This window comes from Bidens hawaiensis, unplaced genomic scaffold (genome assembly GCF_021521415.1).
Source record: "Bidens hawaiensis isolate Kalapana, Puna unplaced genomic scaffold, B.hawaiensis_p1.1 tig00012474_1, whole genome shotgun sequence".
NCBI classification, from domain to species: Eukaryota; Viridiplantae; Streptophyta; class Magnoliopsida; order Asterales; family Asteraceae; genus Bidens; species Bidens hawaiensis.
In genome coordinates this window covers 172032-185535 of record NW_027492021.1, presented here as the reverse complement: position 1 = coordinate 185535, position 13504 = coordinate 172032, and the positions used below count along the sequence as shown (strand labels likewise).

At 32.8% G+C, this 13504-nt stretch overlaps 1 protein-coding gene across 1 annotated transcript; it reads right to left on the bottom strand.

Annotated features, from left to right (window-relative positions):
* Window positions 1–4544: 4544 nt before the first annotated feature.
* LOC143541205 (DUF724 domain-containing protein 7-like) lies at window positions 4545–12987 on the bottom strand (the record flags this gene model as incomplete). Its single annotated transcript, XM_077034086.1, has 8 exons — window positions 4545–5182; window positions 7084–7224; window positions 7946–8095; window positions 8190–8268; window positions 9093–9490; window positions 11184–11292; window positions 11383–11685; window positions 12571–12987. Coding segments are annotated over 8 exons (2235 nt in total), but the record flags the coding sequence as incomplete, so codon positions are not given.
* Window positions 12988–13504: the final 517 nt, after the last annotated feature.

Genomic DNA, 13504 nt, shown 5'->3' with positions numbered 1-13504 from the left:
TTTGATTTATATTTTGAGTTGATTTTTTTATTAATTTTTTTGAAGGGGTTTTTATTGTTAATAAAACAATCATTTATTTTCCATAACAATCCTTATCAAATAGGTGGGATTTTAAAATCCCATGAAATGTGGAATTTGATGGGATTTAGTTTCCATTCACATTCTTTCATTTAATGAAACGAACATATCAATTCATGGGATTTAAAATCTCATTCCTTAGAATTCCTTTCAAATCTTTGAAATGAACAAGACCTAAGAGTATAAATGAGCTAAACCACTTTGAAAATACTTGAGATTAGAGCATCTCTAATGCTTTAGGCATGGTTTGAAATCCAACCATCCTAATCATCCACTCACATTCTCTCTCCTTCCATTCTCACTCCTTCACCCTCTCACACACACCTTACAAACCATATTGAAATTCCAAACTCTTTTTACTCTCTCCTCCTCTCTCTTCCACCCAGGAGACACCTATGATTCAAAAGACCCAAAACCTCACCATTGGAGATGCCCTTAGCTCGCTAAAAAGTCAAATCGAGACGAGCTCAGTGGCGGACCCAGAAAATTTTCTCATGGAGGTCGAAAATTTTGAGGATAGGTTGTCTATCACTAAATATTAAAAGTTTTTAGTACCCTCGGGTCGGGTCGGGTCGGGTCGGGTCGGGTCAGGCCACTTAAAAAATAAAACAAATTAAATTGTTAACACAAAACGAATTACGCAAAATCACGAGCCACATTAAGGCAACAAGACCTCGAGTTGGTGCGCAAAACACACCGTTTTACATATGCAATAAAAGTATGAATAAACTTTATATTTTTTTACATAAACACAGCTAGGGGTGTTAATCGGGTCAACCCGATCGGGTTTCGGGTTAATCGGGTTGGGTTAGTCGGGTTGTGAGAAAAAATAATCTAACCCGCGACCCGACCATATTAAGGTTCGGGTTTGTCGGGTTCGGGTTAATCGGGTTTTGGCTTATTCGGGTCGGGTTAGTCGGGTTAATCGGGTTGCTATATATTTTTAAGTTGATTTTTGTGTTGGTAACCAGTGGACTACAATATTTATCTTATTATTGCATATAAGACTGTAGACAAACCAAACGATTAGGGATGTTCATGGTTCGATACTTCGGTTTGAAACTGTTTAAACCGATCATTTGTTTAGTTTTATGGTCGGGCTTTCTTATTAACTTTCGGTCGGTCGGTTTTAAAAATTTCAAACCGCAAAGAACGGTTTGGTTTACGATTTTAAAATTTTAAAAACCGTATAACCAGATCAGACCGTAAAATGAATACACTTTATTTTTTAAATATATATATTATACTACATGTAGTTAATTAGTTATATTTTGTGTTAGGCTTAATAAAAGTAAAACTATAATGAGGCGTACTACTATATGACTATTAACTTGCTTAAACTGTACTACTATAATGAGGCGTGTTTATGGTATTAAAATTTCAAATTCTATTTGTTATTTCATTTCAGATTAAGATTGTTGCATATTTATTATCAGTGGATCTAGTTGATTATTGTTAATTTTTAAGCACATTTTCACTTTAGAAAACACCTCAAAATTTGAGCAGATCCTTTGTAGCATGATGGTATGCAATAAAGGAATTTTTGTAACTAATATCATTTGTTTCGTACCTTTTTTATACATACATACCCAAACTGTGAAACCAAATGGTTAGTAACGGTTTAGTTTGGTTCGGTTTCCTATCTTAACGGTTCAGTTTTTGTTTTTTATTAACGTTTGACTCACGGTTTGTCCTAAAAACCGTTAAAACTGGACCGTGAACACCCTTACAAACGATCACGTACAAGGGCATGTTTGTCTTCATTCATTTAACTTTAAACGAACACGAACACTTAATCGAACAAATATTTGTGTTCATGTTCGTTCGTTTAAAAATGGACATGTGCATGTTCGTTTATATTCATTCATTTAAAATCTAAATGAACAACTCTCGAACATAAACGAACGTAAATGAACATATACGTGCATGCGTAAATGAACACAAACAAACATAAACGAACACGAATGAACATAATTAAATGAACACAAACAAACACCACTAATCGAGTTATTCGGGTTAACCCGAAACCCGATTTTTTTTCCAAAAACGAACCCGAAACCCGACCCTATTAACAATTTGGGTTATTCGGGTCAACCCGAATAACCCGATTAATACTTTTTGACCATGTTTAACCCAACCCTAATAAGTTTATTAGGGTTCGGGTTGGTTGGGTTGGGTTAATCGGGTTCGAGTATTTTGAACACCCCTAAACACAGCGGTGAAGCGAAAAACTTTAAGCAATAATATTTTTATGTAAAATAAAATAAAATAATAATATAACAAAATAAAGTAAATAAAACAAGTTAATTCAGAAAAAGAAAAACTAACAAAGGTATATGATAATCCAAATGAAACTAATAAATACATTAAGTTTGTGTAAATCATTTATCTTTTATGTTACTTTTATTACAAAAAAATTTATTAGGAAAGAAAAGTGTGCAAAGAATACTTTGCACCTAATTCAATATTATTTTCCTAATCATCTTCTTTCTCTCATAACTTTACTTCCCCGTAGCAACTTCACGTTTGTCAGAATTTTTCTGGCAATATTTCTTCTTCTTCATTCTATATTTTCTATCCTTTTCTCAGTATTTCACAGGGGTGTTAAAATTTTATAGGGGTCGGTCAGGATATTTCCGCATACATAATTTGTCAGAAATTTTTCTGGCAATATTTCTTCTTCTTCATTCTATATTTTCTGTCCTTTTCTCAGTATTTCACAGGGGTGTTAAAATTTTATAGGGGTCGGTCAGGATATTTCCGCATACATAATTTGTCAGAAATTTTTCTGGCAATATTTCTTCTTCTTCATTCTATATTTTCTGTCCTTTTCTCAGTATTTCACAGGGGTGTTAAAATTTTATAGGGGTCGGTCAGGATATTTCCGCATACATAATTTGTCAGAAATTTTTCTAGCAATATTTCTTCTTCTTCATTCTATATTTTCTGCCCTTTTCTCAGTATTTCACAGGGGTGTTAAAATTTTATAGGGGTCGGTCATGATATTTCCGCATACATAACACTAATTCTTATTTTATCACAGGGTACGGCCGACCCCTGTCGTCAAGCCATCGGTTCGCCCCTGGCTCAAACAAGCTAGCCTTTGTTGAATGAAAAACTCGCCTACCCGTATCGAACTCCTAAATTTATGCCATGTTGCTTACTCTAGGATTTGAACCTTCACCACTTGTGAACGATTCCACCTTGGAACCATTTGATTACAACTTACAAGCCTTTGGTTCAAACAAGCTAGCTTAAGCAGTCTAGTCTAAAATAAGCTTCTTTAAAATACAGGCCCGTGCTTCAGTTATCAAGCTCCGGCTAGCTCACGAGCCTTAACGAACCTTTCTTTGTAAAACTTTTATACAATATATTTAATGTATATATTTCATAAACAATTTGTGTTATATCTAAGTTATGATTTAAAAAAGAATAGTATATCCACCTATTCTAATAAAAAATAATAATTGGGGACACGTATCACTTGGAGATTCATTTCTATCTTAAATTTTTCGTTCGAACTATTCTTCTATATTTAATAAAAACATATTAATGTCAATATAATCAAAACATATCAATCCATCCATTAATCAAATAACTAATTATTAACTAAATTATATGCATTAAAAATATGCGGGTATTTATGTTTTCATCCATCTCTTTTGAAACCGTAATATAATAACGCGATTTGTTCATGCTAATTTTATATATGATGTTCTTTTATGACATTCATAATGAAACATTTTATCATCTTTTGTTAGAATTCGTTATTTTATAAAAAAAAATATATATAATTGTAATTTATAAAACTACTATGTGCATCTTCTCGTGATTATAAAAAAATCGCGTTAGAATACACCACGTATTCGCGTTAGAATACACCATTAGGAATTATAATTAGAACTTATAAAACCATTTAATTTGATAAAATATAAGATTTTTAATCTAATTTAATCATTTAACTGTTATAGCTTAACGGTATTTCGTTAAAACATCATGTGTATCACATAGATTCCTAAGCTAGTTATGTTATATATATAACACACATACATAATCATCCACATGTATGCATATCATCAAGTGTAATCACCAAGAGATGAATGTCACTCAAATACCCAGCCCGGCCCAATTAAACACGTGATAACCCAGTTAGAAATCGATTAAAAGGCAACTAATTGGCACGTTGATTAAAATTTATAAAATCATGTCGTCCCTATCATAATCACATCATAGACTGCATTAAAAATACACAACTAGAAACCAATTAGCCTAACTCATTTCATAATCATAAGATTTTTGACGCCAACCCACCCGATTTAAATCGGCCACATTAATTAATATCACTCAAATTACGTTGGCCCGTTTATAAAATTAAAAAACAACTAACTGATTAACCTAACTCATTCCATAGTCCATAACATTCACTCGCCAATTCTAGCCAACATAACATAACATAATATTAATTTTCAATCAAAAGATGTCGTCGCTAACTCGTCAAATTCGCAAAGACAGTCACGCATACGATCTTCAATTTCACAAATTTCAGCTTCCAAATCAGCAACTTCTGAATCTTTCTTCTCTTTTTCCTTCAAAGCCCGATCACGTTTGGCCTTCAAGTCCGCCAGTCGTTTATCGATCGACTTGATCTCTTTATCAAGCTTTTGCACTACAACACGTTGACTCTCGATATTATCTTTGACTTTCTTTGACCGACTCTCGAGTGCCTCCCGTTTGTCCTTGAGCGAGATTAATTCAGTCAAACGGTTCCTCAACGGACTGACATCAAAACCGTGAGTTTCGAGATCTGAAAGCGTCTCCAGATGGTCTTCGATTGAGACTCTCGGATGGTCAATGCGTAAGCGACGCATGTCTTCGTAAACGCTTGAAAAGTCGACCATTTTGTTGATTGCGTGGCGTTCACGAGCGCTTTCTGTAAGGTTATCGAGTGGGCGGAAATGTGGTTTCTGTGGGAACAGACGAAACACTTCCATTGACTCCATTGTTCCCCAAAGCGCGCTTCGTTTTTCAAAAGTCAACACTTGACTTTGACCATCCCCGTTTGACACAATGGATAAAGATTTAGAATTTTCAGTTGGTTTTTTACCTGTAAAATAGAAACCAACTTATAAAATACTGCAATTTTAACTTATAAAAGCATTGCGGTTTTAGCAACCGGCCTCATTTTAACAGGATTTCACCTGTAAGCAGTGACGGATCCAGGATTTTTTGCCAGTGGGGGCAAATAATGGGTTGGCCAAAACATGCCAATCAGATAAAAAAAATTCTATACAAATGAGTCAAAAAATGATAATTTATTTAGCTAAATTCTAAAGACGACATAAAGTCTTCACATTTGGCATTGGGCACTTAGTCACTTACTAATACCCTTACTTCCGAATAGTTTAAAAAAGATTTCGTCTAACTGAATGAAACTATAACTATGCACTATCATAAGACCTAAGGAACTTCACTAATTATATCAAACAATCATACTAAAATAATAAAACATCAAGATAGAAATTGATTTGCAAATATGTGACTACCCAAGGTCCAAGGATAAAAGAAAAGATTTAAGATTGATTACCTAGAAACTATAACATAATAGTATATAAATATACGGAACTAAATAAACTAACAAGAAAACAACAATGCATATTAATGTTGAGTTATTGGTGAACTGATAATAAAATTTTATATTGAAGGGGGCATGAATTAAAATGAGATGGGTGCCTGATCCAATTTATGAGCAAAAAAACATCTAGTTTTATATTAAATGGGATGGTGTGAGTGGGGGTCTATACCCCCCTTGGCATTCACTTCTATCCCACTGCCTGTAAGCTAATGTGGCACGGCTGATACCATGTCAAATGCCACATGCAGAAGATGCTTATGTGAAAAATTATTGAAAATGACAAATCAGATTTCACGTAAAACAAACTCGTTTGAGGCTTGGGCTACTTGAGATGACTCGTCAGAATCTCAAATTGAACCAAGCTTAAACGAGCCTGAGCCTAAAAAGAAGTGTATTTAATAAACGAGCCCAAGCCCGAGATTCACTTATCGAGCTCGCTCTGGCTTGCGAGCTCAAACGAGCCTGTTATTCATATGATTTTATTTAAATTGTATACTCGTGACCCAAGCTCAAGCTTTCGATATAGAGCTCAAAACGAGTCAAGCTCTCGTAAGTTAAACAAGCCAAGCACGAGCCTAATGGAGCTCAGGCTCTAACAAAATATAGCTTGGTTGCTAAAAAGAAAGTAACAATAACCTATGCAGTCGATCTCGGTGGTATCTCGATGGGATCTCAGTTAACGGTCCTCTTGACAAATATCGGTCAAAATATCGCTCAGACTATCGGTCCAAATAAAATCGGCAATATTTGAACGATATTTGGGCTCCATAATATCGGTGATTTCACTGATTTTCTCATTTTGAGGATCGATTGAGTGATTTGGGGATCAATATAGGCAGAAGACGAACTAACCTGGACAAAACCCTAAATTCTTTGGGATTTAGTGTCGGAGAAGATGTAACGAGGACGAAGAATTGTGGTCGGAGATGTGTGTGTGGCGCTTTTGTTGTGAGAAACCCTAATTTTGTTTCCTTATCGTCTTAGAGAGGCAGGGAACGTTTTAGACTTGGACAAAATTCCATTTTAGACTTAAAAAAACTTAATTATAATTAAGAGTTTTTTAGAACAAAATTCCTTAATTACAATTAAGAGTTACCAAATAAATAGTATAACTATTTTTATTTGTATTTATATTTTTTACAAATTATAACACCCTGTTTTTTTTATTATGGAATACTTATGCTCTAAAACTATTTAATTTAAGTTACATATTATTGTTTTTAAATTAATTATCGATATTAAAATTACCGATATCCCACCGTGATAACCGATATCACAAATATCGATCCTTGACCGATATCTGATATTTTTCCACATTAACTACTTAGACAGTAACTAAAAACCGCAAAAACTCGAAGAAAACTCATTTTTACCCGTGGATTCAAGAGTTGCTAAAGCCTGCTTTTCAGCAAACCACCTTGAGAGAGGTTGATTGTCCGACACGGTGTCGAGTGACTTTTCAACATTAGTTTCAGAATCTCCATTTTCTTTTTGTTTGGATGAATCTTGAGCATCTACATAAAACACGAGTAATTAAAACAAAAGTGAAAAACTATCTTTATGTTAATATTATTAGGGCTGGAATTTTGTGATTGGGTGAATCTCGACTCAAGACATACTTATCAAATGGATCGACCCGTTTGCATGAAACACTACTATTGTTATATTTATAACTAATACTATTATTATTATTATTATTATTATTATTATTATTATCAAGCTGGACGAACATTAACAGAGCATGTTCACGTTTGTTCGTCTAACAGACTAACTTTGACCGAACAAACAATCGAATACGAACTAAAACAAACAGAGTTTTCTTATTCGTGTTTGTTCAGTGAGAAAACGAACGTGTTAGTTTATGTTTGCTCATGAACAATGTGTTGGGCCTAAAAAGTTATTAAAACTGCACTAAATTGTAATGGGCCTAAAAAATTTAAAATAAATATATTAACGAGCATAAACTATCAAACAAAAACGAATATAAATGGAGTTAAGTGAACAAGCGTTCAGGAACACAAATGAACGAATGAGACATGTGTTCATGTTCGTTCGTTTAACCAAACTAGAAAAAAAAATATTCATGTCTGTAAACGAACTTCATGCCAAATGGTTTATTGAGCATTAAGTTCATTTACAGGTATAATTACTTTTACTATAAATTTAACAATTATTAGTAGTAGTAGTAGTAGTAGTAGTAGTAGTAGTAGTATACTAAATAATGGCATTGTGCACCTTGTGGTGGTGAGGACGTGGTGTTTAAACTAATCATACGACGTTTGGCTCGTTTTCCTTTTATTGGTTTATCATACTTGTCCTGTTGCAAAGGTAACTCTACATTTCTATATGGCTCCTTTACACTCACATCTCCATTCTCATTATTCTCTGTAAAAGCAAAATAAGTTACTTTTAATCAATATGAATGATAATTATAAATGTCACGTAAATCAGTTATAGAAATAAATATTAAAAGTTATACCAGCCGAGGGAGTCTTGGGTTTTGCTTTTGGTCTTCCTCTCTTCTTTGTAGTTGTGTCACCGTCTGTTTCCCTTTTCTCCTACATAACTTATAATAATTAATTGACCGGTTTGCTTATTAAATTGTCAATTTCAGGTGTGTTTTTTATTTCAGATGACTCAAATAAAAAAACTAAAAGAACTAATTAAAAAATAAATAACTAAAAGAACTAATTAAAAGTAGTTTAAATTAAATGCAATGTATAGTGCATACAACCTAGTAAATAGTTTTATTTGAAGATTTTAATACATGTAATACCATAATTATTTATAGAAAATTATTAAAAATGATCAAACCAGACATTTTGATAGTGCATACAAATACAATCTCATGTATTGTTTATTCATATTTAAATATATATTGTGATTTCAAATTATAATTAGCACGTTAAGTGTTTATAAATAACGTTTGCAGGTTAACCAAACCCATCCCAGAGGACCCAGACCATTTCAACTTGTTCAAAAAGTGTGTGGCTTGCTAGAAGCTCACTTGGAAGTCTGCTCGTTTGTGTTTACTTGTTTAAATTAAAGTCCAAATTATAACCCAAAATTTAGCATATAGAAATTATAAACTTTGCAGTCTATTAATTATGCATTATGTATAAAATAAATAAATAAAAAATCCTTTCAATGCATATTAGTGTGTGTAAAAATATGAAATTCTTTCTTTAAATTAAACAAGCTGGCTCGAGCTGTTTACAAACCTAGTTGAAGTTCATCATTTCAGCTCGTTAAGATAAACGAGCCGAGCCCGAGCCCAACCTGGTATTTTGTAAGCATAATTAATGCGATAACTATATACGAACAAAATTTCAAAATAGTCAAGCGTGCTTGCAAATCAACCCAAATCATTTTTTTCTCTCACCTGATTGCATGTTGCTTTGGGTGCTAATGAAACACCTGATTGAGGTTCTTCAGGTTCAACTACATTTTGACTTTTAGAAGTCAACTGCTTAGGTGTCTTGGTTTCAACACTTTGAGGACTTTTAGAAGTCAACTGCTTACGTTTCATGGTTTCAACATTATGGGGACTTTTAGAAGTCAACTGCTTCGTCTTCTTGGTTTCAACATTTTGAGAACTTTCAGAAGTCAACTGTTTAGGTGTCATTGTTTCAACATTTTGAGGACTTTTAGAAGTCAGCTGCGCTGTTTTCTTGCTTTTAGAACTCGTTACAGCATAACATTGCAAACCCATAATCACAGGAATAGGAACACCAAATTTTCTCTCGACAATGTTTGGAGTGGTTGTAGGAGACGAATCACCTGCATCCGTGTGATTATGATAAAACAATTTATAATATTCTGAGGAATCAATTTCATATAATATTTGAAGGAACCAAATTTCATATATGTACCCTTGACCCTTTTAACATTTCAAAAATACAACTTTATAATTTTCATACATACATACATTTATACATATATATAGAAATGCATGTATACTATATATATATATATATATATAGGGGTGGGTTATAGTAAGAATATATTGTTTTCTAGGAATGGTAAGAATAAATCTCAACCACTAGATTAACACATCTAATGGTTGAGATTAGAAGTTACAAAAATACCATATTGTGTCTTAAGATTGTCCTTCCCATGTAGTTTGTTAGGGGTAATTTTGTACATTCAGTTTGTCAACAAAAATGACCCGTATTTTTAAATGTTTAAGAACAATATTCAGTTCTAAAACTAACACTATAATTAAATGATTTAACTAATTGATTCAGTAGAGACATAATAAATAAAACTATGTATGGTATTTTGCATAAACTAAAAAGTTATGATATGTACGAATGAAAAAAATTAATAATAAATGACTGAACGGTCTGTGAAGGGAATTCATGAATATTGTAAAACACTCGACATTAATAAATAATAAACATAATCGATAGTAATTCATTGATATTCAGTTTTCATAGTTTTTTTTATTTATTTATCAGAATCATGTTAAAAAGGAAGAAAAGGTTGCAATGGAGGAAACAGTTACTGAACAATTGATGTTTTTGATTAGTTGGAAACAAGAATCAAGTTGAAATCCTGTAATTGTAGGAATTAACTGGTTAATTTGATAATATAATGGATATAAAGATTTACCTAAATGCCCTTTATTTTAAATTAAGAACTATGCCATGTGTCATTAATTTATTAGTTCTTACTATTCTTAGAAAACTATTTATTCTTATTTAAACCCTTCTCTCTCTATATATATGATGTATGTATAGTACATACATGAAGCCAACACATAATTCGCAAGTTGGGTTTAGTCAAAAAGGAGTTTTGGGTCAAACCCACGAGCATATTTAATTAAATGGGTCGTGTTCGTCTCAACCTGGCGGTTCGTGGATTCACCCGTTTAACCCATTTATATATTTATTTTATTTTTTCAAAATGTGTTTATGTAACAACTTATATCTTTAGGTAGTTTTATGACGAAAATTTAAAGTTCAAAAAAATAAATTGGCATATTAATACGTAAAAAAAATTCCATTTTAAAGTTAAACAAGTCAAGCTCGCGTCTAGCCACAAATACTCGTGGCGTGTTCAGATTCGTGTCAAGGGTTCAACCCGCAAACATGACCTCTTTAAAAGTTTAGCTAAACAAGTCGTATCCTTATCAGCCCGGCAGGTTCACAAGTTGACCCATTTAAGCCATTTATTTATTTTAAAGTGTGTTTATGTAACCATGTAAAAAATGGCTAATTTTAAATATAATTGCATAAAAACATAGAAATAATAATAACAATAATAATGAGTACATTTAGAATTTTAGAGTATTAATATGTAACCATGTAAAAAAACAAAATTCTTTTTTCAGGTTAAGTAAGCCATCTGCAACGACTCATGCCATGTCCAGGTTCATATGTGTAAGACGGGTTCTGTCGTGTTTGGCCCGCAAATATGATTTATTTAGCAGCCCTAACATATTAGAGAAATTCTTTAAATAGTTACAAACCTTGAGGTAATGTTTTCGTGTCTTTAGAATCACCAGATAATTTCCCCTTCTTTTTTGCCAAAGTAATCATGTGGCGCTTCAATTCAACACCTTTTTCTCGCTTACGAATCTATAAAAAAAGAATATTAAAAAAAACAAGCAATTATGCTAATTTATAAACGAACTCAATATAATGTTGACTATGAGAAAGTCAACTCACCTTTTTCTTTACACTATAAACTTTTTCAGCTTTATTAGAGGCTTGACCAACGACCGGATTGCTCACTTCTTTACTTTGACTGCCATTTGCTAGGCCGAGATCATCAGATGTAATATCAGCCTTTGATTTCTTAGAAGGCTTTAAATTGCTACCAAGATTTGTCAGTTTTGATCTCTTCATTGATGTTCTTACAACTGAGGTTTGTTTATCAATACAAATAGACTTGTCCCCTATCGCGTTTGTAAACTTTATAGAAACAGTTTCTCTTAACTCGTCATGCTCAACACCATTAGAAATAGAAACCTCCAAAAAAGGAAAAGAAATAAAAACTGAGACACGCTATATTTTGTTATTTCGCCTAAAAACCCATGTTCAAGATATAAAAAGATAGAACCTGCAATAAAAACAAAGCAATCCAAAACACTAGAGATGTAAACGAGCCAAGCTGCTCATGAACTACTCGAGATCGGCTCGATAAAAAAATTAAAATTGAGCCAATAACAAACGAGATCAAATCTAAAAATAAGCTTGATTATAAACAAGCTCAAGCCAGAGCTTCGCTTATCGAGCTCAAGCTGGCTCGCATGCCTATACATATCATTAGTTATATAATATTTAATTAATATATTAAATACATATTCTTATAATAATTATTATTGTTATGTATAAAACTATGATAAAATTAACTAACATATAATGTGTTACATATAAAACCAATAACTAAAACATGTATATAAGTTAATTATAAATGCATATACATTAATTAGTTTAATTAACAAATAATAATCGAGCCAAGTTCGAGCTTAATAAACTACTCACAAATCAAGCACAGACTTTGCAAAGATAGCCCGAAATGAGCTGAGCTCGAGCTTAATAAACTACTCACAAATCAAGCACAGGCTTTGCAAATATAGCCCGAAATGAGCCGAGCTCGAACTCAAGATCTCGTGAGCTATACAACCCGAGCTCGAGCTCTCATAAATTAAACAATGCGAACTCGGCTTCTGTAAATTAAACAAGCTCTTGTAACTTAAACAAACAGACCTTGAGCTTCAAAAACTACTCATGAGCCAAGCTCAATATTTAAAAATAGAGCTTAAAACTCGCTGGACTCGAGCTCGAGCTCACGTAAGTTAAACGAGCCGAGCCTGAGCTATACTCATCCAGAGGATAATTACAATTAGATACCTGATGAGGAACAAACTGTTGATCATTTATCCATTCGATATGGGGTCTCAAATCCAGATAACTAACTTCTTTCTCCTTATTTGTATGCTTAAAGTACACAATGTATCGACTATCAGCAAGCTTCTTAGTAATCACTCCACTCAACCAACCAAAATCAACAAAAGCATCCACTTTTTCCAACAGCCCGAAACTTAAAACCCTAACTTGAGGAACCGAAGGACGAACATGAAGATGATCTACTGTAACTCTACAAAGCTTTGATTCACCGTTATTTTCCGAGCAATTATATTCAACCGAAAACAAATCATTGCCCAAATCCTCAACAACTGTTGCAGGGTAACAAACTTCTTCAATAAATACTTCCACTTTTACCCCTGCCTTGAATATCAATCTTGCTGTTTTCTTAATTTCACCCAAAAGAAAACAAAATCAGAACCATTTAACGAACAATATCGCATATTAGGAAAAGTTAATTGCATAGCAAGAATTTTCTTTTAATAAGGCGTATATAAAAAAACAACCATAAACCCTAAAAAGATAATCAGACCCATTTAACGAACAATATCGCATGGCAAATTCGGACAAGTTAATTGCATAACAAAAAATTTTCAATCAGGTATATATAAACAAACAAATAAACATAAACCCTAAAAAACAAAATCAGAACCGTATAATGAATAATATCGCATAGCAAATTAGGGCAAGTTCATTGCATAGCAAGAAATATTCAATCAGGTATATTAAGTGTTGTAGAAATCGCTAAGCGGCAGGGTAGCGATTAATCGGGATTAACCGGAACTAATCGGATTGAAATTTATATATAAAGCATTCAACTTTGACTGATTTTGGACAAATGGGAAACAAGCATAAACCCTAAAAAGCAAAATCAGAAACATTTAATAAATAATATCGCATAGTCAATTAGGGCAAGTTA